The sequence below is a fragment of the Melanerpes formicivorus genome, unplaced genomic scaffold (genome assembly GCF_026170545.1).
Source record: "Melanerpes formicivorus ecotype bairdi unplaced genomic scaffold, bMelFor1.0.p_v2 SCAF_164, whole genome shotgun sequence".
In the NCBI taxonomy this organism is placed as follows: Eukaryota; Metazoa; Chordata; class Aves; order Piciformes; family Picidae; genus Melanerpes; species Melanerpes formicivorus.
In genome coordinates, this window is record NW_027142516.1 from 256,140 (window position 1) to 281,959 (window position 25,820).

General features: G+C 58.9%; 7 protein-coding genes across 7 annotated transcripts; 3 read left to right on the plus strand and 4 right to left on the minus strand.

Moving 5' to 3' along the window:
• Positions 1-2,932: 2,932 nt before the first annotated feature.
• LOC137457257 (claw keratin-like) lies at positions 2,933-3,988 on the minus strand. Its single transcript, XM_068169091.1, has 2 exons — positions 3,896-3,988; positions 2,933-3,815 (listed from the first exon to the last, which is right to left on the minus strand). Exon 2 carries the CDS (start codon positions 3,793-3,795, stop codon positions 3,286-3,288), a length of 510 nt encoding a protein of 169 aa, XP_068025192.1. The 5' UTR covers positions 3,796-3,815; positions 3,896-3,988; the 3' UTR covers positions 2,933-3,285.
• Positions 3,989-6,932: 2,944 nt separating this feature from the next.
• Positions 6,933-8,131, plus strand: LOC137457235 (claw keratin-like). Its single transcript, XM_068169064.1, has 2 exons — positions 6,933-7,002; positions 7,401-8,131. Exon 2 carries the CDS (start codon positions 7,422-7,424, stop codon positions 7,776-7,778), a length of 357 nt encoding a protein of 118 aa, XP_068025165.1. The 5' UTR covers positions 6,933-7,002; positions 7,401-7,421; the 3' UTR covers positions 7,779-8,131.
• A 2,821-nt stretch (positions 8,132-10,952) lies between these two features.
• On the minus strand, positions 10,953-11,907 carry LOC137457256 (claw keratin-like). The gene is made up of 2 exons (XM_068169090.1): positions 11,805-11,907; positions 10,953-11,724 (listed from the first exon to the last, which is right to left on the minus strand). Exon 2 carries the CDS (start codon positions 11,702-11,704, stop codon positions 11,306-11,308), a length of 399 nt encoding a protein of 132 aa, XP_068025191.1. The 5' UTR covers positions 11,705-11,724; positions 11,805-11,907; the 3' UTR covers positions 10,953-11,305.
• A 987-nt stretch (positions 11,908-12,894) lies between these two features.
• On the plus strand, positions 12,895-13,842 carry LOC137457249 (claw keratin-like). Its single transcript, XM_068169082.1, has 2 exons — positions 12,895-12,997; positions 13,078-13,842. The coding sequence occupies exon 2, from the start codon at positions 13,098-13,100 to the stop codon at positions 13,503-13,505; it is 408 nt and encodes a 135-aa protein (XP_068025183.1). The 5' UTR covers positions 12,895-12,997; positions 13,078-13,097; the 3' UTR covers positions 13,506-13,842.
• A 3,933-nt stretch (positions 13,843-17,775) lies between these two features.
• On the minus strand, positions 17,776-18,749 carry LOC137457255 (claw keratin-like). The gene is made up of 2 exons (XM_068169089.1): positions 18,655-18,749; positions 17,776-18,574 (listed from the first exon to the last, which is right to left on the minus strand). The coding sequence occupies exon 2, from the start codon at positions 18,552-18,554 to the stop codon at positions 18,129-18,131; it is 426 nt and encodes a 141-aa protein (XP_068025190.1). The 5' UTR covers positions 18,555-18,574; positions 18,655-18,749; the 3' UTR covers positions 17,776-18,128.
• Positions 18,750-19,826: 1,077 nt separating this feature from the next.
• On the plus strand, positions 19,827-20,773 carry LOC137457250 (claw keratin-like). Its single transcript, XM_068169083.1, has 2 exons — positions 19,827-19,928; positions 20,009-20,773. The coding sequence occupies exon 2, from the start codon at positions 20,029-20,031 to the stop codon at positions 20,434-20,436; it is 408 nt and encodes a 135-aa protein (XP_068025184.1). The 5' UTR covers positions 19,827-19,928; positions 20,009-20,028; the 3' UTR covers positions 20,437-20,773.
• Positions 20,774-24,585: 3,812 nt separating this feature from the next.
• LOC137457252 (claw keratin-like) lies at positions 24,586-25,510 on the minus strand. The gene is made up of 2 exons (XM_068169086.1): positions 25,447-25,510; positions 24,586-25,366 (listed from the first exon to the last, which is right to left on the minus strand). Exon 2 carries the CDS (start codon positions 25,344-25,346, stop codon positions 24,939-24,941), a length of 408 nt encoding a protein of 135 aa, XP_068025187.1. The 5' UTR covers positions 25,347-25,366; positions 25,447-25,510; the 3' UTR covers positions 24,586-24,938.
• Positions 25,511-25,820: the final 310 nt, after the last annotated feature.

Here is a 25,820-nt window from a genome sequence, read left to right on the forward strand (position 1 = left end):
GAGGAGAGGGAGCTCAGAGGCACCCAGCGGGGACTGTCACCACCAGCTGGTCGACACTGAGCTCAGAACGCACCTGCTCCAGAGGAGGCCACCCTGGGGCACTCAGGCCGTGTAGATCAAGACACTCTAAGGTGTTGGAGGAGAAGAAGAAATGAAAGGAAGAGAAGGAAGGTCCAAGAACAGCCATGAGTCAACGCTGTGCTGCCAGCGGGATTTTATTACAGCTCCAGGGGAGCAGGGAGGTGAGAGAAGAGCATGGCCAGGGTCAAGGGCAGGTCACAGCTCCTCGGCAGCATGCAGAGGGACAGCAGAGGAGCTGTGCCAAGGCAGCAGTGTGATGGAGAGTTTATTACATTTATGACTATGAAATATGAATTATGGAAATATTATTTTTCATTATCAGTATTACTAATCACTGATGAATCACTAACTTATATACATGTTCTAATGCACGTTCGTGAAATACATTCCATAAGTGGCTTAGTGTTATATTTAGAAGTTCATTGAGCTATCTTCAGAACATTTTCTGTATTTATGTCACGAAGGCTGCCGTTCTGCCGCTTGGCCACTAGATGGCGACGCGGCGGGACGCGGGCGGCTTCTGGCTGTATACAGCACTATCACCATATTTCTGTGCGTCAGAGATTACTCTGCTAGACGCGGATACTTTGAACTGAGTGCTAGTGGATGGAAAGCAGGTGGGAGATACTCTGTAGATGTTGTTTGTAGCAAGGTGGAGGTCCGGCAGACTACTTGCACTGGACTGGTTCCTAGTTGAGTTGGACGGCGGCGTTGGATTACTGTCTCCTCTCTCTGCAGCGGTGGAGAGGGAATAATGGAGCCTAGGCTTAGCCTGGAAGCACAGTTCCCTTCAGGCCTTGGCTGATTCCCTCCAGACAATAGGGATCGGTCCTGCTCCGGGTTGGCCTGTGGGGTCGGCCCTCGGAGTCAGCTCGCATGGCAGGGTGCCACAACGGTTAGCGGTAGGCAGGCTCGGAGGTGTCTGGTTGGACACGGCAGCAGGCACAGCTGCGGGGTCGGCCCAGCTATGATGATTCTCGGCGCTGATGTAAACAGACTCGGGGAGAGAATGCGGCTGCGTCGAGCGGCGGCTGCTCATTTACTTGGCTTAAAGGAACAGCGGGACACTCGGAGTGGTCCCGGGCTTGGTGCAGTATAGGCACGAACGGTGCTTGTGGTGGTGAGAGAAAGTTCAGTTCTCCCCCCCACACAAAGAAACCGCGGCTAACTCAGTCGGAGAAGCAGAAAGCGGTCATAGTACTTTAGTCTTCCCTGAGGTTTACAGGGCTCCGAGCAGCACAGGTGGCAGCTCCTCTCCTGCAATGGTGGGGACTAGGCATATGTGGACTCGGTCTCGATCAAGTCCCTTCTCCCCGGCAGCCGGGCAGATCTTACCCTCGGGCGTTGGTCCAGCCCTCCGGTGGTACGGTGGGCTCTCCCGGTCGGTACGACTGGCTGTGGCAACGCTGGGCTTCTCGGGCTCAGCGGAGGTCCTCCCTCTGGAGATGATTCTCTGGTCTGCTCCTCGCGATGCAGAGGCTTTCAGTATGCGTGCATGCATGAATAAGAGAAGCTAATAACAATGAGCTCAATGGCAGAGGCTCGAGCGTTGTCCTCTCCAGCAAGGAGAGAGAGACAAAGCCCCAGCTTCAGCCTATAGAAGCACAAAGCTAGAATTGTGCCCATACTTGGTATTTGCATGAACACTGCATGTGCTGGGTGCGTGCTGGCCTGGCTAACGCTTTGGCTTTTGCCTTCCTCCAGAAGAAGAGGGAACTTGTCCACATGCTGGGACAAGATACAACATTTGGGCATAATGTGCCTTCATCACGAGCAGGCATCCAGTTTGGGCCTCCAGCATTAGGAGGAAAAGTCCTGGAGGGAAGCTGAAATCCAGGAGGGGAGGGCAGAGTTGGCCCCAGAGCTGGCATCAGAGCCCCGCAGCAGAGCAGTGCAGCAGGGGAGTCCTTCCTTGGGTGGTTGACTTGGGATGTGCCAGGGCACCTCTGGAGATCTTCATCCCTGGCTAGCTGCAGCCTGAAGCTCAGCAGGGCCCAGAGTTGCCATTCAGGACATGGTGGCCTTGGCACCAGCCCCCAGAGACATAGCTGCCTACGGAGCCATCCAAAGTGCCATCCTAGCCACCCCACACCACGGGGCTCCTGCAGGGCCAATGATGCTGGAGTGGGGGAAGGAGCTGAGGATGGCCCCAGGGAAGGTGACCACCGCAGGGGGGCCTGAGTTCAGGGACTAAAACAGAAAGGCGTCCCAAGCCCCGCCCTAGTGCCGGCTCGGAACCTGCAGCGCATCACAGCCACCCTGAATCCCCCGCAGCAATACCTCTCTGGCTGCCTGTGGCACCCCCAGCCTCAGCCACTCGACTCCCACTGAGGTGGACCCAGCCCCGCCCCGGCCCTGCCCCGGCCCCGTCCTGGCCCCGCCCCGGCCCCGCCCTGGCCCCGCAGCATCATTTCAGCTCTCCCAGCAGCATCGGAAGCTCCTTGGGATGTTTGCCGCGGAGCCTGCGCCGCCTGCTGGCGAGGATGGCTCAGCAGCACCCCCAGGATGCCCTAGCGAGCCTATGGTGTCCTTTAGCAGCAGCCTGGGGGCACAGCTGTGCCCAGCAGCCTCTTCTCCTGTAGCTTGCTGTTGGGACAAGGAACTGAACCCCACCTGCCTCCAGCTTCCTTACAGGGAGCTGTAGAGAGCCAGGAGCTCTCCCCTCAGCCTCCTCTTCTCCAGCCTCAACACCCCCAGCACCCTCAGCTCCCTCCCCGGCCCTCTTCTCCAGACCCTTCCCCACCTTCCTTGCCCTTCCCTGGAGCTGTTCCAGAGGTTAAGCCTCTGAGCTGCCCCCAGGCCTGGGCTGTAGGGGTAGGAGGGAAGTATCAAGCACAACCAGGAGCCAATGTTGTGATGCAAGAGAGATTTTATTGCAGTCCCAGGACAGGACGAAGCTTTGAGAAGAGCAGAGCTGTGGCCAAGGGCAGCTCAGGACCCCTGGCAGTAGGCAGGCAGCCAGCATGAGCTGTGCTGCAGGAGCAGGCAGCCAGCAGGGACCCTCCCCAGCAGTGGGTCAAGGGTCCTGCAGGGATGCTGAGGCAGAGCAGGGGAAAGGCAGAGCTGGGCTGAAAGCAGGAAGGAGGCAGCCAGGCTCCAGAGCCCAGCGCAGCCAGCAGCAGGTCCTTTCCTCAGGGCTGAGTGGGGACCTGCCAGGGCTTCTCTGGAGCTCTCCTTCATCTGTGGTCGGATCCAGGCTGGGGCTCAGCAGATCCCACAGCTGCCTCCATAGTACCGAGAGCCACGGCCCCAGCCCCCATAGCCACCCCAGCCCCCATAGCCCCCACAGCCCCCAAAGCCGCCATAGCCTCCCCAGCCTCCATAGCCCCCACAGCCCCCAAAGCCTCCATAGCCTCCATAGCCCCCAAGGCCTCCATAGCCCCCACAGCCCCCAAAGCCTCCATAGCCTCCATAGCCTCCAAGGCCTCCATAGCCACCCCAGCCCCCAAAGCCTCCATAGCCACCCCAGCTTCCATAGCCTCCATAGCCCCCACGGCCTCCAAAGCCTCCCATCACAGGGGCTCCAGAGGAGCCAACCACACTGGACTGGGGGAAGTTGCTAAGGATAGGCCCAGGGAAGGTGACCACAGAGGCAGGGGGCTGGATCACCACGTTGGAGTCAGGGCACTGCCGCACGCAGGGCTGGTTGCAGGTGTCAGCCAGGGGGGCCGGGGCGGCCACCCCACAGGGAGAACACAGGCTGGAGCAGGACATCTTTCAGGCAGGCAAGAGACCTGGAAAAGGGAGCAGGGGTGAGGGGAGGCTGGGCAAGGCAGGGACGGGTCCCCAAGAGGGTTTCAGGAGGTAGACTTACCGAGGAGATGAGGAGAGTCAAGCAGAGGAAGCTGGATGGAGGCTGTGGAGCTCTCAGCTCTTTTATACAGGTCCCAGAGTGCCTGGGGCAGTGGCCAAGGGGTGGTGGCACCAACCCCAGCAGGTAATGACCCAAATGACCTAGGCCCACCCTCTGCACCAGGGGCACTGCCATGATAATGGTGCTGGGGAAGGAAGGACAGGAGGGACGCACTGTGACACATCAGGGCATGCCAGGCACGAGGCTGCTGCAGCTGATCTGTTGTCACCATTGCAGCCTTGATCTGCCCTAATCCCCCCTCTGCTGATGCTGCCCAGCCCCAAGCACAGGGCTCTGCCCACCCGTGCCCTGCACACCTCTCATTAGCTCTCTTTTACAAGCTGCCAAACAGAGGCATTGCAGCTGGGCAGCTCCAGGTCCACCTTCTCCAGTCCCTCCCAACTGCCCTGGGGGCAGGTGCTCTGCTGGGGCACGTGAGGAGCATCCCTGAACCTTGCGCATTTCCAAACCCCTGCTTGCCATGGGCTGTTTGGGGCTCTGACTGATTTCCCTGTGATGAGCAGGGGAGGCTCTGGTGAGTGGGGCAGGGACCCGGTGGTGCTGGGGCTCAGCCAGCAGGTGGCGCGCCAGACACCTCGTCCCCTGCAGCTACCTCCTACCTTGCATCCACCTCCTACTCCTCCAGCTCCTCCTCCTGACCCTGCTCAGCTGCACCTCCTCCCTTGTCACCAGCAGGGCAGCCTGTGGCTAGGAGAGAATCCAGCTGCCATGGGACCCTGTTGGTAGCAGACTGCCCTGCCAAGGAGGCACTGGTGTCGAGGGGCACTCCTGGCCTGGCAGTGCCTGTTTGTGGCTCTGACCCTGCAGTGATTCCCCCTGAGGTGCTTCGGGATGCAGTGCTCGCAGCCATCCAGGACCTGAAGGAGAAGCTCCCTGGCAAGACAGAGAAGCTGCCTGCAGAGATGCAAAGCTGGGAGAGGTGGAAGGGAGGATTGAGCAGGTTGGCACAGCTGTGTCTAGATGGGAGAGGGAGGATGACACTTCCCCTGCTCCTGCTGCACGGCTCTGGGTCACAGCCAGCAGGGAGTGCAGTGCTGCCAAGCGGCCAGCTCAGGCTGGGCCCTGCCACGCACCCCAGGCAGCCTGGAACCTCCTGTGTGACCCTGGGAAGGACAGGAAGTGCTGGCACCATAAGGCCACCTCTGAGCTTGCAGGCAGGCCAAAAGAGCTGCTAGATGGCAGCACGAGGGCTGGTGCTGCAAGGGGGTAGCTGTCACTGAGACCCTTCACCAGCACTAGAGGGGCCCTGCCTCCAGGCAGAGGGAGGGAAGGCACTGCTGGACCTGCTGCACTCTCTTGATCTGGGGGCCTGGCAGGTTGAAGGGATGGAGCCTGGCTGTGACAGAGGCCTCTTGGCTCCTGCACACCTTGGAAGCTGAGAATGCAAAGGAGGCCACAGATTGAGTCTCCCTGGGGGGCTGGAAAAGTCACAGGACTCAACTGCTTGACTCAGTTGCCCCAGGGCTGGAAACACCACTTGGGAATGGTCCTGACTGGGACTGACCCAGGTGTGGAGTTCCAGAGAATCTGCAGTGAGCAATGTGCTGTGCTGCACAGAGGGACCTCCCTCTGAGTGAGGATGGCCAGGGACTGCTCCTTGCTGTCCATTGTTGGATGCTGCTTGGTGCTGGGCATGAGGCCAAGTGTGACTTAAGCTGGAAACGCTGAAAGGAACTGCTCTGAGCTGGCTGGGCTCAAGATTTCCTCTGCTCCTCTGGCAAATTCCATTTCATCTCCCCTGAGCAGAGGAAGAAATCTTTCCTGATCCTGAGGGATGAAGAATGATCTCCTGCCTGGACCTTACTGAATGTTTCTTGTTTGAGGCGGTGTTTGGCACAGGAACTCTGGAGGGAAATAAAGGCTGGAATGGCAGGGTTGGAGATGGGTGCCTTTAAGAAGCATAAAGATGAGGACCTCCAGGAGGTGCAGAGCGTGCAGGGCTGGACAGGACATTGTGATGTTTGTCATTTCCTTCCCAGAATGCCTGCATCTGGCCTTGAGAAGGGGACAGCACAAGCTGCCTCTTCCCCCTCTCCTCTCCCTGCTTCCTTCTGACCTGGCTCCCTTAGCTCCCCTTTATAATGGAGGAGGGGTTTGGGCTGGAGCAGCCTGCTGGCAGCCTGGGCAAAGCTAATTTTCAGCTGAGTCACTCTGGGCCTGGGATCTGGGGCAAGCCCCTGCCCAGCACACCTCTCATTGTCTGTTACAAGCTCATAAACTGAGGCAGCATGAGGCCAAGCCGAGTCAGAAGCCATTCCACACACTCAGAGTGGCTTCCAAATGCCACCAATGCTTCCGTGAGTGCCAACACCAGCTGCACCTCTCATGGCCTTGAGCTCCCCAGACCTCTCTGCCAGCTGCCTGCTCTGAGGCACTGCAGCACAATGGCACTGTCAGGTTGGGCACACAAGGAGGAAAGTCCTTAGGGACTGCAAAGACACAGGGGGCTGGCAGGGACAGACAGGGCATGGAGATGGGAATGGCATGGATATGGGAATGGCACAGGCATGGGATGGAGCATGGGAGAGCTCCAAGGGAGTGGATGTGCATGGAAGAGCTGAAGGGCTGTAGCCCGAGCAGGATACTGTCTGCTCTTGCAGCCTCATGTCTGTGGGCAGAGGACCTCCCTGCGCACTGCTGTCTCATGGCTTGCAGCTGGGATGCTGCTGAGGAGACCTGCCTGGGCCCAGAGATCTTCTGCAAGAGGCCCAGGAGCCCTGCTCATGAGCAGAGGGAGGATTAGGGGCACCCCGAGGCGGCTGGGTGCTGCCAGCTCAGCTCCAGCAGCCCCTGCTCTGTGCTGCTGCTGTATCACCTCCTGTCCCTCCCTCCGCGTCCCCTCTCCAGCTCAGGAGTGCAGAGCAGTGCTGCAGGAGCAAGCACATAAATGTCTCAGCCCAGTGTCATGAAGCTTCTCTGCTTGGCTGTGCCAGCAGCTGCATTTTTACAAGCAGCCCTTGGCTCCGGGGCTCTGGGATGGTATAAAAGGGCTGAGGCCCCCACAGCCTCCATCCACCTTCCTCCACTCCACTCTCCTCAGCACCCAGGTACCAGCTTGCCTTGCCCAGCACAGGCTTTCTGCAGGGCTCTTTGGCTCTCCTCTGCCTCTCCCAGCACAAGGCTGGGATGTGATGCTGCTGCCTGAGAGCTCTGGCAGGGCTGCAAATGGCAGTGTGGAGCTCTAGGGTCCTGAGTGTTGCACTGGACGGCAGTGCTTGGGCAGCTTGGGGCAGTTGTTGCTGCCTGCTGTGGGGCAGGAAGCAGCAGGGAGCATGAGGGGAGTGAGGGCTGGGAAGCAGCATTGCAGCTGTGCTCCCAGGGGATTGTGCTGCAGCGTCCTGATCAGCTGCAGAGCAGGTCCGGAGCTGCAGGCTGCCAGGGCAGAGGGCCAGGAGGGCTTTGGGCTGGGGCCCTGCAGTGAACACAGCTGTGCCTTGTCTTGCAGCTCTCCTTCCTGAAGGCCAAGATGTCCTGCTCCAGCCTGTGTGCTCCCTGTGGGGTGTGCAGCCCTACCCCCCTGGCCGACACCTGCAACCATCCCTGCGTGCAGCAGTGCCCTGACTCCAATGTGGTGATCCAGCCCCCGGCCACGGTGGTCACCTTCCCCGGGCCCATCCTCAGCAACTTCCCCCAGTCCAGTGTGGTGGGCTCCTCAGGAGCCCCTGTGATGGGAGGCTTTGGAGGCCGTGGGGGCTCTGGGGGCCGTGGGGGCTACGGAGGCTTTGGAGGCTACGGAGGCTATGGAGGCTATGGCAGCTGTGGAGGCTATGGAGGCTCTGGCAGCTGTGGTGGTTGGGGCCGAGGCGGCTGTGGCATCTGCTAAGCTCCACGCTGGATGCAGTCACAGCTGAAGGAGAGCTCCAGAGATGCTCCTGGCACCTCCTGACTCCCACCTCTGCAGGAATGCCTCTGGCACTGCTGGGCTCTGGAGCTGCTCCCCCCAGTGCCTGCTTGAGGCCCAGCTCTGCACTCCTCCTGCTCCTCCTCTCCATCCATTCAGGATTCCCTTCTCTTGAGCACGCAGCCCTGTGCTGCCTGCCTGCTGCTGTGGCTCAGCCCATGCCAGCCTCCCTCTGCCCCATGCCAGGAGCTGTGAGCTGCCCTAGCTCAGGGCACTGCTCCTGGCCCTGCCCCCTCCTCTTCTGCCCCTTCAATAAAAGCTTTCTTGCATTGCAACATTGATCTTTGCTTGGAGTTGATCCTTCAGCCACAGCCAAGAGTCCAAGGCTCAGGATGGATTCCCATCAGTGTCCCAGGGTGCTCCCAGCTGGGGCCTTTCCAGGGCAGCCTGCAGGAGCTGCCTCCTTGGCTCCTCCTGCCTGCCGTCAAGCTTCACAACCTCTGCAGCATGTAGCCAGAGTGGGGACTTCTTCAGAGCCCCTGACAGCAGCTACTCCTTCCTTGCCCTCCTGTCCTCTGCCCACTTTGCTCTCCTTCACTCTCAGCCCCAAGAAGAGCTGCAGGAGCTCACAGTGGCCTTGCTGCCAGCCTTGGCCATCACCCAGGGGATGCAAGCAGGCTGCTGGCACAGAGGAACTGCTGGAGCAGGGCACTCATGGCTCTGCCAGCTCCTCAGAGTGGTCTTTGGGGATGTGTTGAGTTTAGGGCTGTAGGGAGGGCAGAGAGAGTTCAGAGGCACCCAGTGGGGACTGTGCTGGTACACACTGAGCTCAGAACGCACCGGCTCCAGAGGAGGCCACCCTGGGGTACTCAGGCAGGGAAGATCAACACAGTCTGTGGTGTTGAAGGAGAAGAAGGAAGGAAGTAAAGGAGAAAAGGAAGGTCCAAGAACAGCCATGAGTCAACACTGCGCTGCCAGAGAGATTTTATTACAGCTCCAGGGGAGCAGGGAGGTGAGAGAAGAGCAGAGCCAGGGCCAAGGGCAGGTCACAACTCCTGGTAGCAGGCAGAGGGACAGCAAGCAGGAGCTGTGCCAAGGCAGCAGGTATCCAGTCCAGGCCTCCAGCATCAGGAGGCAATGTCTTGGAGGGCAGCTGAGATCCAGGAGGGGAGGGCAGAGTTGGCCCCAGAGCTGGCATCAGAGCCCCACAGCAGAGCAGTGCAGCAGGGGAGTCCTTCCTTGGGTGGTCGACTTGGGATGTGCCAGGGCACCTCTGTTGATCTTTGAATCATTGAATCACAGAATCATAGAATTAATATGGTTGGAAAGGACCCCAAAGGTCATCAAGTCCAACCTGTCACCCAAGACCTCATGACTACGAAACCATGGCACCAAGTGCAACGTCCAATCCCTTCTTGAACACCTCCAGGGATGGGGACTCCATCACTTCCCTGGGCAGCACATTCTAATGTTTACCAACTCTCCCTGTGAACTTTCTCCTCACCTTCAGCCTAAAGTTCCACTGGCACATCTTGATACTATGCCCTCTTGTTCTGGTGCTGGGTGCCTGGGAGAAGAGACCAACCCCCAGCTGGCTACAACCTCCCTTCAGGTAGTTGTAGACAGCAAGAAATTCTCCCCTGAGCCTCCTCTTCTGCAGGCTGAGCAACCCCAGCTCCCTCAGCCTCTCCTCACAGGGCTGTACTCCAGACCCCTCCTCAGCCTTGTTGCCCTTCTCTGGACACTTTCAAGAGTCTCACTGTCCTTCTTAAACTGAGTGGCCCAGAACTGGACACAGGACTCAAGGTGTGGCCTATCCAGTGCTGAGTGCAGGGGAAGAATGGCTTCCATGCTCCTGCTGGCCATGCTATTCGTGATGCAGGCTGGGATGCAATTGGCCTTCTTGGCCCTCTGGGCACATTGCTGGCTCATGTTCAGCCAGCTGTCAATCTACTGATTGACAGGTCCCTTTGTGTTTGGCTGCTCTCCAGCCATTCTGACCCCAGCCTGTAGCACTGCCTGGGGTCGTTGGTGACAAAGTGCAGCACATGGACTTGTTAAATGACTTCATGTTGGACTCTGCCCACCTGTCCAGCCGGTCAAGGTCCCTCTGCAGAGCCTTTCTACCCTCTAACAGATCAACATCAGCTCCCAACTTGGTGTCATCTGCAAATTTACCGATGACTGACTCAATCCTCTCATCCAGATCATAAGGAATATGTTAAACAGGATCTTCATGGATCTTCATCCCTGGCTAGCTGCAGCCTGGGGCTCAGCAAGGCCCAGAGTTGCCATTCAGGTCCTGGTGGCCTCGGCACCAGTCCCCAGGGCCATAGCTGCCGAAGCCTACAGAGGCCCCCAGCCCTAAAAGCCTCCACAGTCCACCCGGACCTAAATGTCTCCGGAGCCAGCGCAGCCACCAGAGCCACCCCCTAGCCTGGGTCTCCTGCAGAGCCAAAGACACTGGACTGCAGGAAGCAGCTGAGGATGGCCCAGGGAAGGTGGCCATGGCAGGGGGTGCTGAGCATGGGGACTGACACGGAAGGGCCTTGGAAGACCGGCCCTAGCACCGGCTCAGAATTTGCAGTGCACCAGGGCCGCCCAGCACCACCTGCAGTGAGACATCTCGGACCCCCTGGGGCTCACTCAGCCTCAGGCGCTTGCCCCCTGCTAAGGCCGCCCCGGCCCCGCCCTGGCCCTGCCCCGCGGCAGCATTTCAGCTCTCCAGCAGCCTCGGAAGCTCCTTAGGATGTTTGCCGCGGAGCCTGCGCCGCCTGCGGGCGGGGACGGTGCAGCATCACCGCCAGGATGCCCTAGTGAGTGGCGTTCCGGTGTCCTTTAGCAACAGCCTGGGGGCACAGCTGTGCCCAGCAGCCCCTTCTCCTGAGACTTCTTGCTTGGGACAAGGAACTGAACCCCACCTGCCTCCAGCTTCCTTGCAGGGAGCTGTAGAGAGCTAGGAGATCTCCCCTCACCCTATTCCAGGCTCAAGAAACCCAGCTCCCTCAACTGCTCCTCCCCAGCCCTCTTCTCCAGACCCTTCCCCACCTTCCTTGCACTTCTCTGGACCTGCTCCAGGGGCCAAGTCTCTGCGTTGTCCCCAGGTCTGGGCTGTAGGGGTAGAAGGGAAGCATCAAGCACAACCAGGAGCCAATGTTGTGATGCAAGAGAGATTTTATTGCAGTCCCAGGGCAGGACGAAGCTTCGAGAAGAGCAGAGCTGTGGCCAAGGGCAGCTCAGGACCCCTGGCAGTAGGCAGGCAGCCAGCATGAGCTGTGCTGCAGGAGCAGGCAGCCAGCAGGGACCCTCCCCAGCAGTGGGTCAAGGGTCCTGCAGGGATGCTGAGGCAGAGCAGGGGAAAGGCAGAGCTGGGCTGAAAGCAGGAAGGAGGCAGCCAGGCTCCAGAGCCCAGCGCAGACAGCAGCAGGTCCTTTCCTCAGGGCTGAGTGGGGACCTGCCAGGGATTTTCTGGAGCTCTCCTTCATCTGTAGCCGGATCCAGGCTGGGGCTCAGCAGATCCCACAGCTGCCTCCGAAGTACCGAGAGCCACGGCCCCAGCCCCCATAGCCCCCACAGCCCCCAAAGCCTCCATAACCTCCATAGCCACCAAGGCCTCCATAGCTTCCATAGCCTCCAAAGCCTCCAAAGCCTCCATAGCCTCCATAGCCTCCATAGCTACCGAAAGTGCCACCATAGCCACCCCCAACCCCGGGGACTCCTGCAGAGCCAACAAAGCTGGACTGGGGGAAGTTGCTGAGGATGGGCCCAGGGAAGGTGACCACCGAGGCAGGGGGCTGGATCACCACGTTGGAGTCAGGGCACTGCCGCACGCAGGGTTCGTTGCAGGTGTCGGCCAGGGGGGCCGGGGCGGCCACCCCACAGGGAGAACACAGGCTGGAGCAGGACATCTTTCAGACAGGCAAGAGACCTGGAAAAGGGAGCAGGGGTGAGGGGAGGCTGGGCAAGGCAGGCACAGGTCCCCAGGAGGCTTTCAGGATCTAGACTTACCCAGGAGATGAGGAGAGTTGAGCGGAGGAATCTGGATGGAGGCTGTGGAGCCCTCAGCTCTTTTATACAGGTCCCAGAGAGCCTGGGACAGCGGCCAAGGGGTGGTGGCACCAACCCCAGTAGGTAATCACCCAAGCGAGCATCATGCCACTGATTGTCTGTGATGCAAGACTAATGGAGGCCTTGTCCTTGTGGAGCAGAGATGCCCTGGAGAAGAAAGGAGTGATGGGAGGGCAGGAAGTGTCAGATCTTTACAAGGCGACTAGGAACAGCTGGGGCTTTACTGGCAGCACCAATCAAGCCTGGTCTGGTGCTAATCCCCCACTCTGCTTACAGAGAGCAATGCCAGGCCTCTGGCAGAATATGTCTGGAACCAAGCAGGTCACCTCAGGAGCATCCTGGCTGCAGACCACGGGGCAGCAGTGCCCAGCTTGGTGTGGGCAACGTGGCCACGTGAAGCCTGGCTCTGTGTGGGTGCTGAGCCAGCAGCTCCTATGGTGCTCCAAGTGCACCAGGGAAGGCTCAGTGAGGACCTCACTCAATCATGAAGCCAAGGCTTCTGAGAGCATCCTGGTACCCTTCCTGCCCTCCAGCTCCTCTCTGTGCTTCCTGCCATGGCACAAGATACTGATGCCTGAACTGCCTGCTCCCATTCACAGCGATACTGAGCCCCAGCACGATCGGGTCCCTGCCCCACAAGTCAGAGCGTCCCCTGCTCATCAGAGAGATCTCGGTCAAGGAGCCCCAAACAGCCCATGGCAAGCAGGGGCTTGGAAGTGGCCAAGGTTCATGGATGCTCCTCATGTGCCCCAGCTAGGAGCCAGCCCCCAGGGTGGTTCGGAGGGACGGGAGCAGGTGGGCCTGGATCTGCAGAGCTGCAGCGCAGGGCTGGGCAGCATCAGCAGAGGGGGGATTAGGGCAGATCAAGGCTGTGGTGCTGACACCAGATCAGCTGCAGCAGCCTCGTGCCTGGCATGCCTGAGTGTGTCAGTTCATCCCTCCTGTCATTCCTTGCCCAGCACCATTATCATGGCAGTGCAGAGGGTGGGCCTGGCTCGTTTGGGTGATTACCCAAAGAGTTGGTGCCACCACCCCTTGGCCGCTGCCTCAGGCGCTCTGGGACCTGTATAAAAGATCTGAGGGCTCCACAGCCTCCATCCAGCTTCCTCCGCTCGACTCTCCTCATCTCCTGGGTAAGTCCAGCTCCTGGAAGCCTCTTGAGGACTTGTTCCTGCCTTGCCCAGCCTCCCCTCACCCCTGCTCCCTTTTCCAGGTCTCTTGCCTGCCTGAAAGATGTCCTGCTCCAGCCTGTGTTCTCCCTGTGGGGTGGCCACTCCGGCCCCCCTGGCCGACACCCGCAACCAGCCCTGCGTGCGGCAGTGCCCTGACTCCAACGTGGTGATCCAGCCCCCTGCCTCGGTGGTCACCTTCCCTGGGCCCATCCTCAGCAACTTCCCTCAGTCCAGTGTTGTTGGCTCTGCAGGAGTCCCCGGGGTTGGGGGTGGCTATGGTGGCACTTTCGGTAGCTATGGAGGCTATGGAGGCTTTGGAGGCTATGGGGGCTGGGCTGGTTATGGAGGCCTTGGTGGCTATGGAGGCTATGGAGGTTATGGAGGCTGTGGGGGCTATGGAGGCTTTGGGGGCTATGGCGGCTGGGGCCGTGGCTCTCGGTACTTTGGAGGCAGCTGTGGGTCCTGCTGAGCCTCAGCCTGCAGTCAATTATGGCTGAAGATCTTCAGAGGTGCCCTGGCCCGTCCCAACTTGACCACCCAAGGGAGGACTCCCCTGCTGCACTGCTCTGGATGCCTCACACCCCCTTGTGTCCCAGCTCTGCTTTCCTCCTGCCCTGCTGATTGTCCCTCCACAGCCTGCTGAGCCCTGCTGGCAGAGACCTGCCCTGGGTGCCTGCTGCTGGGGCACAGCTCAGGCTCATGTTCATCGTGCCCCCTGCCTGCATCTGTGGCCTGGCCCCAGCCAGAGCCTTGCTCTTCTCCCACTGCCCTACTCTGACACTCCAATAAATCTCTCTTGCATCCCAGCACTGACCCCTGGGTTTGTTTCACCCTTCTCCCATAACCAGGACCGCAGTGGCAGGTTTGGCTCCTTGGCCCTTCCAGCTGGCTCCCAGCTGAGGGCTTGTAGGGGTACCTGCAGGAGCTGCCTCCTTGCTTCCTCCTGCCTTGTGGCATCACATCCCAGCACCACTCCATCTCCTGCAGCTGGGCCTTGCTCATCTCCTTCACCAACAACTTCTCCCTCTTTGTCCTCCCTGTCTTCTCCCCACTTTGGCCTCCTCCCCTCCTTCACTGTGCTCCCCACCTTCCCTGCTTTAGGATTCTGATCAATATCTCTGGTCCTGCACCTGTGTGTGGCTTCCTGCCTGCAGCCTGGGAGCAGATCCACCAGAGCCCCACAGAGCTGCCCTGGGTGCACAGGACCCCAACTGGGTCACCAGACAGCTCTGGTCCCAAGGGCAGGTTCTCTCCCTGCTGTGCAAGGAGCCAGCCTCACCCCGAGGCAAAATGATCAATTTATTAACAAAGCTGCACAAGTCTGGATGCTGGGGTGGGGCACTCACACAGGGAGCATCCTTCCCCATCCTCCCTGTGCCTTGCAGGCCATTCCCTGTGGCCTCTCTTGGCTCAGAGGAGGTAAAATCCTTCAGCTTCTCCTGTGTCCAACCTCCAGCCAGCTGGGTTTCAGGGAGGTAGTTCAGGTGGGCCTGGAACAGCAGCCAACATCTGCACTGCTCGGCCCCAATAAACCTGAGGTGCATTTTGGGCTCTCTCCAGCCCCCACACCCTGAGCTTGAGCAGGAAATCTTCATTTACACATTTGCCTAACCAGAAGCAGGGCCCAGGTGCCCTGAGCTGAGCACCAGAAATCCAACCTCAACACGAGGAGAAACTTCTTTGGTATGAGGCTGATGGAGCCTGGAGCAGCTGCCCAGAGAGGTTGTGGAGTCTCCTTCTCTGGAGAGCTTCCAAACGCCCCTGGATGTGTCCCTGGGTGCTCCTGCTCTGGCAGGGGGCTTGGGCTGGATGATCTTCAGAGGCCATTTCCAACCCCAACCATCTGTGGCACCAGGAGAGGCCACAGAGCTGAGCAGCCAGCGGCTGCTGGGAGAAGAGCTTCTGGTGGAAGGAGTCTTCCTGCAGGCAGTGTCTCCAGAGGCCAAATGTCCTGGTTCCTGAGGAGGCCTTCAGAAGCCAGGGTAGATTGGCCTGGTTGGCAGAATCATGCTGAAGAGGGCATGTGCCCTGTCGTGTGGCTGCCCAGGAATGTAAACGCAGAGCTCTCCAGGAGGTGACCTGGCCAAAACCTGTTGCTATTTGGTGTCTTATTCTGCTGGGGTTGCCTGGGGAAACCAGAGGGGAAAAGGAGGAACAATAAATGAGAGCACAGCATGCTGCAGAGCTGGGCAGCTTCACTGCTTCCCTGAGCAAGAGCAAATACAACCCATGGTCACCACCACCCATGGTCACCACCACCACCCATGACCACCACTACCCATGACTACCACTACCCATGGTCAGCACTGCCCATGGTGGCCATGCTCATCACTGTGGGGTGAAGCAGCAGCACCCCTGTGATGTCACAGCAGATGCTGAGCTGGCAGCAGCTCTACTGTGCTCTGCTCTATCCTCCCTGATCCTCTGCCCGCACCTCTGCTCCTGGCAGCTGCGGGCAGGTTTGCCAGCCAGCCACTGCTCCAGCCTGCCCAGGGTGTCCAGCCCAGCTCCAAGCCTTCCTGCCCTTAGTCCAAACCTTGGCTGCCCGTGGATTCTTCCCTGTGTAGGAGATGAGCTCTGGGAATCTAAGGCTGTGTGCCCCCTGCTGGTGCAGATGCAAGGCAGACAAATGTCTGAGGTCACAGCGTGGCTCAAGCTGGAAGGGACCTGGGAGCTCATCTGCTCCAAACTCCCGCCAGGAGCAGGGGCAGGAGCAGCTCTGCCAGTGAAGGCTCAGTGTGGCACAGCCATACCTGGGCCCTTGGCAGCCTGCTGCTCTGTCTGCCAGCTTGTTCTGGAAGCATTCTTGGCAAGGGGACCCTTCCTGCTTCTTCTCCTCTTCCTACTTCCTTCTGCCTATGGATGCTTCCAGCTTTCATCTGCTGTGCATCCCAGAGACATTTTCCTCGAGGAGCCCAGGAATGCAAGAGGAGCAGCCAGGCTCAATTGTTTCTTTTTGCTTTCTTCTCCTTTCCCCCTCTCTTTCTCTTTCTTTCCTTTTCCTTTCTTTTCAAAACCCTGCTCTGCTCTTTTCTCTCTCATCCTCCCTTTGTTCCACTTTCTATCGACAGAAAGGTCTCTGAGGTGCAGCCAGGCAGCCCTTCTGCTATGACCAATGAACTAAAGCATCAGAAAGCTTCTTCTAGCAAAGGACAACAGAACCTTTCCTGAGATGAGCAGAACCCAAAGGAAGTAAGGGGGAAATGAGCCCCAGGAAGAGACCTTCCTGGCATCAGTGTCTGTGTATTTTAGACACCCCTGCTTCCTGTGAGAGGACCCCACTTGATTTTCTACACTCAAGTGAGACAAGAGCTGCCTCAGTGCACCTGAGCTACCTGTCCTGTCCTGTCTGTGCTCTTCCAAGCAGGCAACGGCAGTTCTAGGCTCTCAAAGGGAGCTTCCCTTCCTGCTGCCTTGCATCTGTGGCAGCAGCCTAAGAACAAACCAGGAGCAGGCAGAGTTTCTGCTCCATCCTGAGCTCTCTTCACCCACCGTCTGCCCCTCCACAGGGTCAGGGACACAGAGGTGCAGGAGGCTTCCCCACAATTCCTGGAGGTGTGAGCCACCTGAGGCCTCGCAGGGAAGTGGAGGGTTTGGGGCATGGAGTTGGAATGAGGAGGGGTTGTGTGACAGGGGCTGCTGACACAGATGGGCACCACCACATCGCCCCTGTGCCTGCTGACCAGGCCAGGTTGGGTCCTGCAGTGAGAAATGAGGCACCAGGTGCTGTGCCAAGGCTCATTTCCCTGCACTAAGCTATAACCATGGAACCCCAGAACTCTTTCAGCTGGGAAACACCTCTGAGATCATCATAGTCCAACCTTCAACCTGAGACAACTAAAGCAGCTCCCCGGGTTATGGCTTTACTCTTTGCACCCCTAGCTGGGAACCCAGCAGGACCAAACAGTTTGATCTTCTCCCAGGAGAATGAATTTGAGATTCAATGACTTGGCAGCCAACTGAATCCTGCCCCAGAGACTTAGGAGACAGCTGTCAGTGCTGCCAACACCATGCAGATGGCACAGAGCAGATGGCACAGAGCTGAGGGCAGGCTGAAAGCAGATAGTTGGTGATTGACAGGGAAGGGCCTCTCTAGCCCAGCCCTAGCATCGGCTCAGAACTTGCAGTGAACCAGGGCTGTCCAGGATCCCCGGCAGCGAGGCCTCTCCGAACCCCTAGGGCGTCACCAGCCTCAGCCGCTTGTCCCTCGCTAAGGCGGCCCCGGCCCCGCCCCAGCCCCTCCCCTGTCCAAGCACCGCACTGGCTCCTATCCCTCCCCGGCCCCGCCCCGCGGCATCATTTCAGCTCTCCCAGCAGCCTCGGAAACTCTTTGGGACGTTTGCCGCGGAGCCTGCGCCGCCTGCTGGAGAGAACAGTGCAGCAGCACTGCAAGGATGCCCTAGTGAGCGGCGTTCTGGTGTCCCTTAGCAGCAGCCTGGGGGCACAGCTGTGCCCAGCAGCCTTTTCTCCTGAGACTTCTTGCTTGGGACAAGGAACTGAACCCCCCCTGCCTCCAGCTTCCTTGCAGGGAGCTGTAGAGAGCCAGGAGATCTCCCCTCAGTCTCCTTCAGCCTCAACACCCCCAGCTCCCTCAGCTGCCTCCCCAGCCCTCTTCTAGGGACCCTTTCCCACCTTCCTGGCACTTCTCTAGACCTGCTGCAGAGGCCAAGCCTCTGAGATGCCCCAAGTCTGGGCTGTAGGGGTAGAAGGGAAGCATCGAGCACAACCAGGAGCCAATGTTGTGATGCAAGAGAGATTTTATTGCAGTCCCAGGGCAGGACGAAGCTTAGAGAAGAGCAGAGCTGTGGCCAAGGGCAGCTCAGAACCCCTGGCAGTAGGCAGGCAGCCAGCATGAGCTGTGCTGCAGGAGCAGGCAGCCAGCAGGGACCCTCCCCAGCAGTGCGCCAAGGGTCCTGCAGGGATGCTGAGGCAGAGCACGTGAAAGGCAGAGCTGGGCCGAAAGCAGGAGGGTGGCAGCCAGGCTCCAGAGCCCAGCGCAGCCAGCAGCAGGTCCTCTCCTCAGGGCTGAGTGGGGACCTGCCAGGGATTTTCTGGAGCTCTCCTTCATCTGTGGCCGGATCCAGGCTGGGGCTCAGCAGATCCCACAGCTGCCACTGAGGTACCGAGAGCCACGGCGCCAGCCCCCGTAGCCACCCCAGCCCCCATAGCCTCCACAGCCCCCATAACCTCCATAACCTCCATAACCTCCATAGCCACCAAGGCCTCCATAACCACCCCAGCCTCCATAGCCTCCATAGCCCCCATAGCCTCCATAGCCTCCATAGCTACCGAAAGTGCCACCATAGCCACCCCCAACCCCGGGGACTCCTGCAGAGCCAACAAAGCTGGACTGAGGGAAGTTGCTGAGGATAGGCCCAGGGAAGGTGACCACAACAGGAGGGGGCTGGATCACGACGTTGGAGTCAGGGCACTGCCGCACGCAGGGTTCATTGCAGGTGTCGGCCAGGGGGGCCGGGGCAGCCACCCCACAGGGAGAACACAGGCTGGAGCAGGACATCTTTCAGACAGGCAAGAGACCTGGAAAAGGGAGCAGGGGTGAGGGGAGGCTGGGCAAGGCAGGGACAAGTCCCCAGGAGGCTTCCAGGAGCTGGACTTACCCAGGAGATGAGGAGAGTCAAGCAGAGGAAGCTGGATGGAGGCTGTGGAGCCCTCAGCTCTTTTATACAGGTCCCAGAGAGCCTGGGACAGCGGCCAAGGGGTGGTGGCACCAACCCCTGTAGGTAATCACCCAAGCGAGCATCATGTCACTGATTGTCTGTGATGCAAGACTAATGGAGGCCTTGTCCTTGTGGAGCAGAGATGCCCTGGAGAGGAAAGGTGTGATGGGAGGACAGGAAGTGTCAGATCTTTACAAGGCGACTAGGAACATCTGGGGCTTTACTGGCAGCACCAATCAAGCGTGATCTGGTGCTAATCCCCCACTCTGCTTACAGAGAGCAATGCCAGGCCTCTGGCAGAATATGTCTGGAACCAAGCAGGTCACCTCAGTAGCATCCTGGCTGCAGATCATGGGGCAGACGTGTCCAGTCTGCCTGTGATCTGCGTGGCCACGTGAAGCCTGGCTCTGTGTGGGTGCTGATCCAGCAGTTCTGGGCACGGTGCTCCAAGTGCACCAGGGAGGGCTCAAGGAGGACCTCACTCAGGCACGAGGCCAAGGCTTCTGAGAGCATCCTGGTGCCCTTCCTGCCCTCCAGCTCCTCTCTGCTCTTCCTGCCATGGCACAACACCCTGATGCCTGGACTGCCTGCTCCCCTTCACAGCAGTGTTGAGCCCCAGAACAATCAGGGTCCCTGCCCCACAAGGCAGAGCCTCTCCTGCTCATCAGAGGGATCTCAGTCAGGGAGCCCCAAACAGCCCATGGCAAGCAGGGGCTTGGAAGTGGCCAGGGTTCCTGAATGCTCCTAATGTGCTCCAACAGGGCCCCAGCCCCCAGGGTGATTGGGAGGGACTGGAGCAGGTGGGCCTGGAGCTGCCCAGCTGCAATGCCTCTGTTTGACACCTCGTAAAAGAGAGCTAATGAGAGGTGTGCAGGGCACGGGTGGGCAGAACCCTGTGCTTGGGGCTGGGCAGCATCAGGAGATTAGGGCAGATCAAGGCTGTGGTGGTGACACCAGATCAGCTGCAGCAGCCTCGTGCCTGGCATGCCCTGGTGTGTCAGAGCGCGTCCCTCCTGTCCTTCCTTCCCCAGCACCATTATCATGGCAGTGCCCCCGGTGCAGAGGGTGGGCCTAGCTCGTTTGGGAGATTACCCAAAGTGTTGGTGTCACCACCCCTTGGCCGCTGTCTCAGGTGCTCTGGGACCTGTATAAAAGAGCTGAGGGCTCCACAGCCTCCATCCAGCTTCCTCTGCTTGACTCTCCTCATCTCCTGGGTAAGTCCAGCTCCTGGAAGCCTCCTGGGGACCTGTGTCTGCCTTGCCCAGCCTCCCTTCACCCCTGCTCCCTTTTCCAGGTCTCTTGCCTGCTTGAAAGATGTCCTGCTCCAGCCTGTGTTCTCCCTGTGGGGTGGCCGCCCCGGCCCCCCTGGCCGACACCTGCAACCAGCCCTGCGTGCGGCAGTGCCCTGACTCCAACGTTGTGATCCAGCCTCCGGCCTCGGTGGTCACCTTCCCTGGGCCCATCCTCAGCAACTTCCCCCAGTCCAGCGTTGTTGGCTCTGCAGGAGTCCCCGGGGTTGGGGGTGGCTATGGTGGCACTTTTGGTAGCTATGGAGGCTATGGAGGTTTTGGAGGCTATGGGGGCTTTGGTGGTTATGGAGGCCTTGGTGGCTATGGAGGCTATGGAGGTTATGGAGGCTTTGGGGGCTATGGAGGCTTTGGGGGCTATGGTGGCTGGGGCCGTGGCTCTCGGTACTTTGGAGGCAGCTGTGGGATCTGCTGAGCCCCAGCCTGCAGTCAGTTATGGCTGAAGATCTTCAGAGGTGCCCTGGCCCGTCCCAACTTGACCACCCAAGGAAGGACTCCCCTGCTGCACTGCTCTGGATGCCTCGCACCCCCTTGTGTCCCAGCTCTGCTTTCCTCCTGCCCTGCTGATTGTCCCTCCACAACCTGCTGAGCCCTGCTGGCAGAGATCTGCCCTGGGCGCCTGCTGCTGGGGCACAGCTCAGGCTCATGTTCACCGTGCCCCCTGCCTGCATCTGTGGCCTGGCCCCAGCCAGAGCCTTGCTCTTCTCCCACTGCCCTACTCTGCCACTCCAATAAATCTCTCTTGCATCCCAGCACTGACCCCTGGGTTTGTTTCTCCCTTCTCCCATAACCAGGACCGCAGTGGCAGGTTTGGCTCCTTGGGCCCTGTAATGGCTTGGGGCAAACCCCCTCCCCACCATGGGCAGAAATAATGACTCCGACAAACGGATTGCAAAAGTGATGGAACCTTTAAATGGGAAAACAATTAAAAAATAGCTATGAAAGTTTACAGAGAACCAGAAGCACTGTGACAAAAGAGAGAGAGATCCCAATACATACCCAAGAACTTCCCAACCCCACGTGGGCTTACACCCAAACCCCACAGGGCTCTTTCTTCCCCCCCAACCCATCCTTGGGCCTTGCTGGGCAGGCCCAAGGGAGTTGGCTCATGCCATTTTACCTACGCAGCAGCAGGAGACGAAAGAGGAAGTGATGAACCCGCATGGATGTTTTATAGGGGAGCAGAGGATTGTGGGTGAAGTAACCTGGTTTGCTGTGACCACTCAGTGGGCTGGACTGTTTTGGGACCTCCCAGGTGTGGTCTGTGCAGTGGCATGCGGGGCAGCACCCAGCCTAAACCACCACATGCCACCCCTTATTTCATCCATAATCTCTGCACCCAAAGCATATCATCAAACTAGAACTCTTCTGCTGACATGTCTAGCAACAGTCTGTGTCTTCATCTGGGCGTCCTTCCACACAGTCTCTCATTCAGGCTCAAGTATCAATCCATTCCAGTTCTTCTTCCTCATGTGATGGAACCTCCCAGTGACGCAGAGTCATTCTTCTGCAGTGTGAAGTTCTTGTGGACTTGTTGGGACATCCTGATCACCTGGAAATACCTCACAACTTCTCAGCCGAGCCTTTGTTCGCATTTACATTTACTCAGCGGCTTTTTGCACCCCTGGGGCAAGCCGGTCGGAGCAATCAGGCTCCACGACCGATTTTTTCCATGCCTCCAGGGAGCCGCAGCTGACCACTTCCAGCCGCGGTCCAAAGCTACACAAGTGCACATCGCAGGTCATCGCCCTCCCACTGGGCGTTCGCGTACCGAGGCATCACCGCATCCAGTTCACAGCCCTCCCCCAGAAGAGGGAGCGGCTGCAGCACAACTTGCTGAGAAGAGAGGAGGTGGAGCCAGGTGCTTGGCGCCATTTTCGGAACATGTCTGAAAACACCAGGGAAAGATTTACAGCTGCTGCTGCCACTTGAACGCAGCCCAGCACGGGTGGTGCTGCCGCCACTGCTTGAAGGCAGCCCGGCCCGGCACCCGCCTTCGCTGTCGCCGCGATACAGAGTCAAAGTCACCTCCACCCCTTCGGGCATCCAAACGGTTGTTTCAGCCAAAGCCACGAGCGCATTCTCAGAGCCATTGAGAACGGCTTTCCAGCTGAAGTCCCTGCTCACCCTCGGGTTTCAGAAGCTGTCACTTGCCCGCTCGCCGCGGGTGGCCATCCCCCGCAGCGGCAGTGGGCCAACTCCGCTCTGCTTGACACTGCCGCTTCTCCACACCATTCTCTGCCGCTTGTTGCTCCGCAGAGAAACAAGGAGGAGAAGGCAGGTCTCGCCTTCTTAGGCTACCCGAGCATTCTTAAGCTACCCTGAGCAGAAAGTCACAGAAAGAGCCACCCCTCGCTGTTCCCAAGCAACAGGAGGGACTTCCATGCCACCAGCCACGCACCAAGTGTCCTTCTGCAGTCCACAGGAGTTCACACAGTCGCCCCGGCAATAAAACCTGAGCCCCAACTTCCAAACCAGCAACGCCTCGCGTCTGACTTCAAACTCTCCATCTTTTGCAATCTGATCAGCGGTTCGCCACAGCAACTAGCCCCACGTTGGCTCGCCAAAATGTAATGGGTTGGGGCAAACCCCCTCCCCACCACGGGCAGAAATAATGACTCAGACAAACGGATTGCAAAAGTGATGGAAAGTTTAAATGGGAAAACAATAAAAAACAACAACGAGAGTTTTACAGAGAACCACAAACACCGTGACAAAAGAGAGAGAGATCCCAATACATACTCAAGAATGTCTCATCCCCACCTGGGGGTGCACCCAAACCCCCCAGGGGTCTTTCTCCCCCCACCCAAACCCATCCTTTGGCCTAGGCAGGCCCAAGGGAGGCGGCTCACAACATTTTACCTAGGCAGCAGCAGGGGACGAAAGAGGAAGTGAAGACCTTGTGCTGATCTATTATAGGGGAGCAGGGCATTATGGGAAATGGAATACCTGGTTTCCTGTGACCACCCCCTGGGCTGGGCCCACCCCTTGGGACCTCCCAGGTGTGGTCTGTGCAGTGGCATCTGGGCCAGCACTCAGCCTAAACCACCACAGAGGGGAAAAAAAGGAACAATATATGTCTGAGAGCACAGCAAGCTCTGCGGAGCTGGGCAGCTTCACTGCTTCCCTGAGCAAGAGCAGACACAAGCCCTTGTCATCACTACCATGACCACCACTACCCATGGTCACCACTACCCATGACTCCCACTACCCATGACCACCACTACTCATGGTCACCATTACCCATAGTCACCATTACCCATGGTCACTACCCATGACCACCACTACCCATGGTCACCACTACCCATGGTCATCACTACCCATGGTCACCACAACCATGGCCACCACTACCCATGGTCACCACTACCCATGGCCACCACTACCCATGGTCACCACTGCCCATGGTTACCACCACCCATGGTCACCACTGACCATAGTGGCCATGCTCATCACTTTGAGTGAAGCATCAGCACCCCTGTGATGTCACAGCAGATGCCACCTCCCTTTGCTTACATCCAGGTCCTGGCTTGTGGCCGAGCTAGCAACAGCTCTCCTGTGTTAGAGAGAGGCACCACCACATCACCCCTGTGCCTGCTGTCACAGATGGGCACTACCACATCGCCCCTGTGCCTGCTGACCAGGCCAGGTTGGGTCCTGCAGTGAGAAGCGAGGCACCAGGTGCTGAGCCAAGGGTCATTTCCCTGCACTAAGCTATAACCATGGAACCCCAGAGCTCTTTCAGCTGAGAAACACCTCTGAGATCATCAGAGTTCAATCTTCAATCTGAGAGACCTCAAGCACCTCCCTGGGTGATGGCTTTGCTCTTTGCACCCCTAGCTGAGAACCAAGCAGGACCAAACAGTTTGATCTTCTCCAAGGAGAATGAATTTGAGGCTCAATGACTTGGCAGCCAACTGAACCTGGCGACAGAGCCTTAGGAGACAGCTGTCAGTGCCACCAACACCATGCAGATGGGACAGAGCATACGGCACAAAACTGAGGGCAGGCTGAGAGCAGACATTTGGTAACTGACAGGGAAGGGCCTGCCAAGCCCGGCCCTAGCACCGGCTCGGAACCTGCCGTGCACCAGGGCCTCCAAGGATTCCCCACAGAGAGTCCTCTCCAACCCCCCTGGAGCGCCCCCAGACTCAGCCGCTCGCCTTTGGGATGTTTGCCGCGGAGCCTGCGCCGCCTGCTGGCGGGGACGGTGCAGCAGCACCGCCAGGATGCCCTAGCGAGCAGCGTTCCGGTGTCCTTTAGCAGCAGCCTGGGGGCACAGCTGTGCCCAGCAGCCTCTTCTGACTCTTCTTGCTTGGGACAAGGAACTGAACCCCACCTGCCTCCAGCTTCCTTGGAGGGAGCTGTAGAGAGAAGGAGCTCTCCCCTCAGCCTCCTCTTCTCCAGCCACAACACCTCCAGCTCCCTCCCAAGCCCTCTTCTCCAGACCATTCCTCACCTTCCTTGCCCTTCTCTGGACATGCTCCAGAGGCCAAACCACTGAGCTGCCACAAGGTCTGGGCTGTAGGGGTAGAAGGGAAGCATCAAGCAAAACCAGGAGCCAATGTTGTGATGCAACAGAGATTTTATTGCAGTCCCAGGGCAGGACAAAGTTTAGAGAAGAGCAGAGCTGTGGCCAAGGGCAGCTCATGACCCCAGGCAGGAGGCAGGCAGCCAGCATGAGCTGTGCTGCAGGAGCAGGCAGCCAGCAGGGACCCTCCTCAGCAGTGGGCCAAGGGTCCTGCAGGGATGCTGAGGCAGAGCAGGGGAAAGGCAGAACTGGGCGGAAAGCAGGAAGGAGGCAGCCAGGCTCCAGAGCCCAGCGCAGACAGCAGCAGGTCCTTTCCTCAGGGCTGAGTGGGGACCTGCCAGGGGTTTTCTGGAGCTCTCCTTCATCTGTGGCCGGATCCAGGCTGGGGCTCAGCAGATCCCACAGCTGCCACTGAGGTACCGAGAGCCACGGCGCCAGCCCCCGTAGCCACCCCAGCCCCCATAGCCCCCACAGCCTCCATAGCCTCCATAGCCTCCATAGCCACCAAAGCCTCCATAGCCTCCATAGCCTCCAAAGCCTCCATAGCCTCCATAGCCTCCATAGCTACCGAAAGTGCCACCATAGCCACCCCCAACCCCGGGGACTCCTGCAGAGCCAACGAAGCTGGACTGGGGGAAGTTGCTAAGGATAGGCCCAGGGAAGGTGACCACAACAGGAGGGGGCTGGATCACCACGTTGGAGTCAGGGCACTGCCGCACACAGGGTTCGTTGCAGGTGTCGGCCAGGGGGGCCGGGGCAGCCACCCCACAGGGAGAACACAGGCTGGAGCAGGACATCTTTCAGACAGGCAAGAGACCTGGAAAAGGGAGCAGGGGTGAGGGGAGGCTGGGCAAGGCAGGGACAGGTCCCCAGGAAGCTTTCAGGATCTAGACTTACCGAGGAGATGAGGAGAGTCGAGCAGAGGAAGCTGGATGGAGGCTATGGAGCCCTCGCCTCTTTTATACAGGTCCCAGAGCACCTGGGACAGCTGCCAAGGGGTGGTGGCACCAACCCCAGTAGGTAATCTCCCAAGCGAGCATCATGCCACGGATTGTCTGTGATGCAAGACTAATGGAGGCCTTGTCCTTGTGGAGCAGAGATGCCCTGGAGAGGAAAGGAGTGATGGGAGGGCAGGAAGTGTCAGATCTTTACAAGGCGACTAGAAACAGCTGGGGCTTTACTGGCAGCACCAATCAAGCCTGATCTGGCGCTAATCCCCCACTCTGCTTACAGAGAGAATGCCAGGCCTCTGGCAGAATATGTCTGGAACC

Excerpts from the sequence above, each read along its gene's own strand:
- LOC137457257 (XM_068169091.1), bottom strand. The coding sequence starts at position 3,795 with ATGTCCTGCTCCAGCCTGTGTTCTCCCTGTGGGGTGGCCGCCCCGGCC.
- LOC137457235 (XM_068169064.1), top strand. The coding sequence starts at position 7,422 with ATGTCCTGCTCCAGCCTGTGTGCTCCCTGTGGGGTGTGCAGCCCTACC.
- LOC137457256 (XM_068169090.1), bottom strand. The coding sequence starts at position 11,704 with ATGTCCTGCTCCAGCCTGTGTTCTCCCTGTGGGGTGGCCGCCCCGGCC.
- LOC137457249 (XM_068169082.1), top strand. The coding sequence starts at position 13,098 with ATGTCCTGCTCCAGCCTGTGTTCTCCCTGTGGGGTGGCCACTCCGGCC.
- LOC137457255 (XM_068169089.1), bottom strand. The coding sequence starts at position 18,554 with ATGTCCTGCTCCAGCCTGTGTTCTCCCTGTGGGGTGGCTGCCCCGGCC.
- LOC137457250 (XM_068169083.1), top strand. The coding sequence starts at position 20,029 with ATGTCCTGCTCCAGCCTGTGTTCTCCCTGTGGGGTGGCCGCCCCGGCC.
- LOC137457252 (XM_068169086.1), bottom strand. The coding sequence starts at position 25,346 with ATGTCCTGCTCCAGCCTGTGTTCTCCCTGTGGGGTGGCTGCCCCGGCC.